General features: G+C 33.5%; 1 protein-coding gene across 1 annotated transcript; it reads left to right on the forward strand.

Annotated features, from left to right (window-relative positions):
- The first annotated feature begins 270 nt into the window (after nt 1-270).
- LOC108695768 (interferon-induced protein with tetratricopeptide repeats 5) lies at nt 271-3957 on the forward strand. The gene is made up of 2 exons (XM_041570001.1): nt 271-352; nt 2125-3957. The coding sequence occupies exons 1-2, from the start codon at nt 348-350 to the stop codon at nt 3575-3577; spliced, it is 1458 nt and encodes a 485-aa protein (XP_041425935.1). The 5' UTR covers nt 271-347; the 3' UTR covers nt 3578-3957.
- Nucleotides 3958-5285: the final 1328 nt, after the last annotated feature.

The raw sequence follows: 5285 nt of genomic DNA on the forward strand, positions 1-5285 counted from the left end.
CTGCCTAGCAACTAGGGAGATCAGGAAGTATAGGGAATTAAAGCCACAGGGGCACATTAACCCTGTGGGTCCCTACATATCTTTGGAAGATCATTTTTGCAGGATGACACATTTACATAATGTTCAAATTTTGATTTTGTGCATGTCAGACTGCACCGACATTTTGCACGGTGCACTTGCTTTATCAATGGGCCCTTATATTCATTTGTTTTGCTTTTCTTGTCTTTTAAACCTCAAAGAAGTAACGTTATTGAGTAAGATACTTATAAGGGACTGGTGGCCGCCAAAGAGTGGAATTTTGGGATTGACAGCTGCGGGAATCTGCTAGAAACATTCTAACACCCACCATGAGGTAACTATATATTTGTCAGTAAATATTAAAGTTTATAACATTCTTGCTTTCTTTTCTGCTCTGAAATGAAACTTTTTTTCTAATCAATAATCTTCATTGTGCAAGAAATAGTTTTCCTGGTTGTTTTATACTTAAATAAAATAATTCCCATTACTTGGTGATAAGTTAATATACAATATTAAATCAGATTGATTTATTTTATTAAACCAACATGTTACAAGAACAAGCTTTTCCCTCACAGATCTACATCCTGATAGAAAGAAGAAGGTGCATTCTGTATTAAAAATAAATAAAAGTGTTTGTTTTGCCTTCTAGTAATTTCCAGAAGCAAGTAGCATTTATTGATACAGTATGTTGTTTAAAAGCAGACATCTGATATCTTTGACATCTGTTACTAGTTGTGATGAACAATACTGCCCTGTCATGTCATCATCATGTACTGTCTCTTTAAAAATTCAAATGAGTCCATTCGTAAAACCTGCCAAATTGCTGTTTTAGCCTATGGGGGACCTCCTAGAACCCATTTGGAGTCAATTGGTGAACTTTGAAAAATCAATGTTTATTTTGAAAAACTTTTAATCGAATTTGATCGAATGCGCAATTTCGAAGTTATGGGACTCCTATTACTTCAAAATTTGACCCTTGATAAATATGCCCTCAAATGTGCGTCAACTGACATTTTTTCCTCAATTTTCTTTCTCACTACAAATGCATTAAAGTCAATGGGCATTTTTTCCCTACACAAAAAAAACCTCCACATTATTTCTTACCTGGCAAAATTCTTGCACAGATTAACAACAAACTTGGCCACTCATGAAAATACAAATTTAGCTGCAAATCCATACCAGGGTACAGGACTGAGAATCAAAATAGGCCCTGGCATTTCAGGTACACAGAGGCGCAAACAACCTCCACCAGCCCAATAAATACTGACTTTTTATGGCACATTATAGCAGCCCTTGCAATTGCCAGAACCTACAGATTGCCAGTCTGGGCCTGCCAGGGTAAGAAATTTGCTCATCCCTAGTTACTAGACCTGGAGAAAAGTGTGTGTGCCTGTTATTGTATTATCTACATAAAAAACTATTTAATGGTTAATTGCATGTGATATATATATAAATATATATAGACAATTACAAGAGTCCTCAGCACTCAACCCATTATCAATATATTTAAGACAGAGACATTTTGTGCATACTGCTACTGAAAAATGCCTTACCCTTTAAACAACACAGGGATTGTTTGTCCATATATTGCAATATATTTAACCTGGCCAACTACGTCAAAGTTATCCCATATCTGGCCAGTCCTACGCTTAATTTTCATCTGATTCATTAAGAATTCAATTGCTTCATTATACATTTTACAAAGGGACGACTACGTTTTACCTGCAACTTACTTGCTGCTTTCAAAGTAAAACTCCCAAACTTGGCTGCCCTTTTATTAGACACCAGTGGGATTTAAAAACTAGTGGTGAGCACAACTTTCCTTTGTTTTATATATATATATATATATATATATATATATATATATATATATATATATATATATATATATATATATATATATATATATATATATATATATATATATATATATATATATATATATATATATATATATATATATATATATATATAAAATTATAGTTTTACATTTTAAACTGCTTTAACAACCATATATTTTCTGTATGTAATAGAAAATTGTCTATTAAATAAAAAAAAAGAATATACACACAGTAATTTTAATAACCATTTATTATTTTATTCCAGTGATATAACAGGACAATCATTAAAGAACAATCTGCTTAAACTGGAGTGTCATTTCACATGGGCTGTCTTCAAAGAGGAGATGGATATTAACAATATAGAAGACAGGGTTCATGATCAAATTGAATATTTACCTTCTACACCCAGACATAGGCTTCATAATATATTGTCTTATACAAGTTATTTGAAAGGAGACAATGAAGAAGCAATCAGACAGCTTCAGAAAGCTGAAGAGCACCTGCAAGGAACACAGTCTGCTGATGTGGATATCAAAAGAGCTGTGACTTACAGTAATTATGCCTGGCTGTTCTACCATTCAAAGCAGTTGAGCAAAGCTCAGTCTTATTTAGAAAAAGTGGAAGCCATTTACAAGAGATTTGAATCTTTTACAGAACATGATGTTCTTCTTACTGAGATATATGGAGAACAGGCCTGGGCTCTGTTAACATTCTACGGGAAATACTGTGAAAGAGCTAAAGAGTGTTTTGAGAAAGCACTAAAGCTAGATGCAGACAATCCTGAGCTCAATTTAGGATATGCCACAGTCATGTATCGCATAGAAAGTCAAGATTTAATTGTTTATGGAACCAGTAAATATCCGTCTTTAGAACTGTTGAGACGTGCTGTGGAATTAAATAAAAATGATACTGTGATTAAGGCTTATCTTGCGCTGAGATATCAAAGTTTGGGTCAAGCTGAGGAAGGAGGAAAGATTATGGAGGAGGCTCTTAGACAAAGACCAGACTCACCATATTTACTTCGATACGCTGCCAAATTTTACAGAAATGAGGGTAGAATTGATGATGCTATTACCATTCTGAAAAAAGCCCTAGAACAAACACCCACTTCAGGTTCTCTTCACCACCAGATTGGGCTTTGTTACAAAAAGAAGATGTTAATGAAATCTGCAAAAACGGCAAGGTTATCAAATCAGCCTATGAACACCTATACAAGGGACATAAATGAAGCCATTTCATCTGCTACGTTTCATTTTGAAGAAGCTGTTGCAAATAAAAAAATTTTTGTGGAGGCATATATTGATTTGGGGAGCATGTATGGTAGAGCAGGTGAATTTGAAAAAGCAGAAGTTACATTTCAGACAGTGCTACATCTGAAAAATCTAACATGTGAAGACAAACAAGAGATTCACTTTGGTTATGCACTTTTTAAGCAACATGCAGTTAGATCTGAATCTGAAGCCATAAAGCATTACAAGGAAGTATTACTCATACCGAATAAAACAAAGTTTAGATCTTATTCCAGAAATAATTTGAAACAGTTGGCTGAACAAAAAGCAACAAAACACCCATCAGATGGATTTGGATTTGGACTGTTAGGGTTCATTTATCAGCAGGAGGCAATTGATTACTATGAGAAAGCACTGGAACTTGATCCAGATAATGAAGATTATATGAGTGCATTGTGTTGTCTGAGGCTCAGTTTGACTAGAGACTGAAGCTTAAAACAGATTTTGAATACCCGTATAATCTTCTCCCAGACCATCTTCTGTAGTGTGAATGTATCATAAACAACACATGGTTTTATTTAGCAGAAGTAATCATAGTATGTAAAAAGCTTGTCACTGCATATTTCTAATCTAATATTTCATATAAACATAAACATATTTCTAATGTTTTTATGAGTGTTATGCAAAACTTGTTAGGTGATAAAAGTAAAAAAAAAAGTTCATTCCAAGAAACAGTAACCAATCATATGCATACTAGTAAATGCTTATTGATTGCTATGGTTTTTATAGTATTTTCAAATTATTTTTATGAATTTTGTAGACTATGGCAGATACAGAAACACCTAGGGGATTATTTACTAAACTCCTAATGCAAGAATCACGAAAAGTGTGTGATTTTATTTTTATAAAATCGGACATTTAAAAAATCAAAATTTTTTCTGAATTTATTAAACCCTGAGGATGGAAAAATCCAAATCTGAAAATCAGACCTGTCGAGGTTGCATATATTGTAAGTCAATGGGAGAAGTCCCATTGATTTTTTGATGTGCCCTTGGTCTTTGGGGCAAAAATTTTAGAATATCGTGAAAATCGGATGAAAAATCCGGGAAAAAAAAATCAGAAAATCAGATTTTTCTTGCAAAGCAAAATTTTCGGGAAAATTTAATAATAAATAATCATAAAAAACTCGAGCAGATTTGATCGGAGTTTGTAGCATAAAATATTGATTCTGCACAAGTTGTTTAATGAGGGAAATAATTAATGTAAGCATTTGCTCTATCCAATATTAAAGCAAAGCAATAAATTACTAAAATCCCAAATGAAATAATGAAGGTTATTATGTTATGTCTCTTGCATTTTATTAACACAGTCTTCTTTGACTGCAAAATAAGAATCAGCATTTGTTTAGATTTGTATGCTTGAATATTGAACCACAAAGAATTGCAATAAAGGCTTCTAAAAATCAAACCCGTTGTCCATTAATATTAACCAGTTTAAATGTAATGTTGCCCAGTGTGAAATGCTAAGAAATTATTTAAGGGATGCACCAAATCTTTGAGGATTTCTCCTAAGCTTAGTCTCTGAGCAGCAGCTGAGAGTAAAATGAGCACAAGTCTGACATTCCAGGATCCATAATGGTGATATGCTGGGGAGAAATTTGAAGGCCTGGATCATTACTCTAATAGGGCTGCTGAACCTCTAGACTGGTACCTTAAATCCTGTATATAATATACAGCATTTTTAGTCAAAGTATGAGGCTTTGTGTCTTGATATGGTCATTGAAATCCTCAGACTTGTAATCCTTTATGACTAACGGCATTCATAAATTAGAAGTTATATTTGAAAGTCATTTAGATATGATAAATCCATTATCTGCAGGACATATTTGGATATAATAAATATACTTATAATAATGGAGCTATAATGCATTTAGTTTATGAATTATGTAATTGATGAAATGAGGGCCACTATATTATACAATACTTTTGCAGCTGTGCCTACAGTTATCTATTGTCAGCCATTTTTTAGCTGCTTGTGCCCCAGTGATATTAAACCATGCACTCTAGGCCACTAGATGACTCCTTGTAACGGTATTGTACATACATGCCAGTGCATCCATCCTGCCATTTCTGCAATTTTCTATTGACCCTGGGGAACCCTGATTTGATCTTTTATATTCTGTTATGCAGCCTCTATA

This window comes from Xenopus laevis, chromosome 7L (assembly GCF_017654675.1).
Source record: "Xenopus laevis strain J_2021 chromosome 7L, Xenopus_laevis_v10.1, whole genome shotgun sequence".
In the NCBI taxonomy this organism is placed as follows: domain Eukaryota; kingdom Metazoa; phylum Chordata; class Amphibia; order Anura; family Pipidae; genus Xenopus; species Xenopus laevis.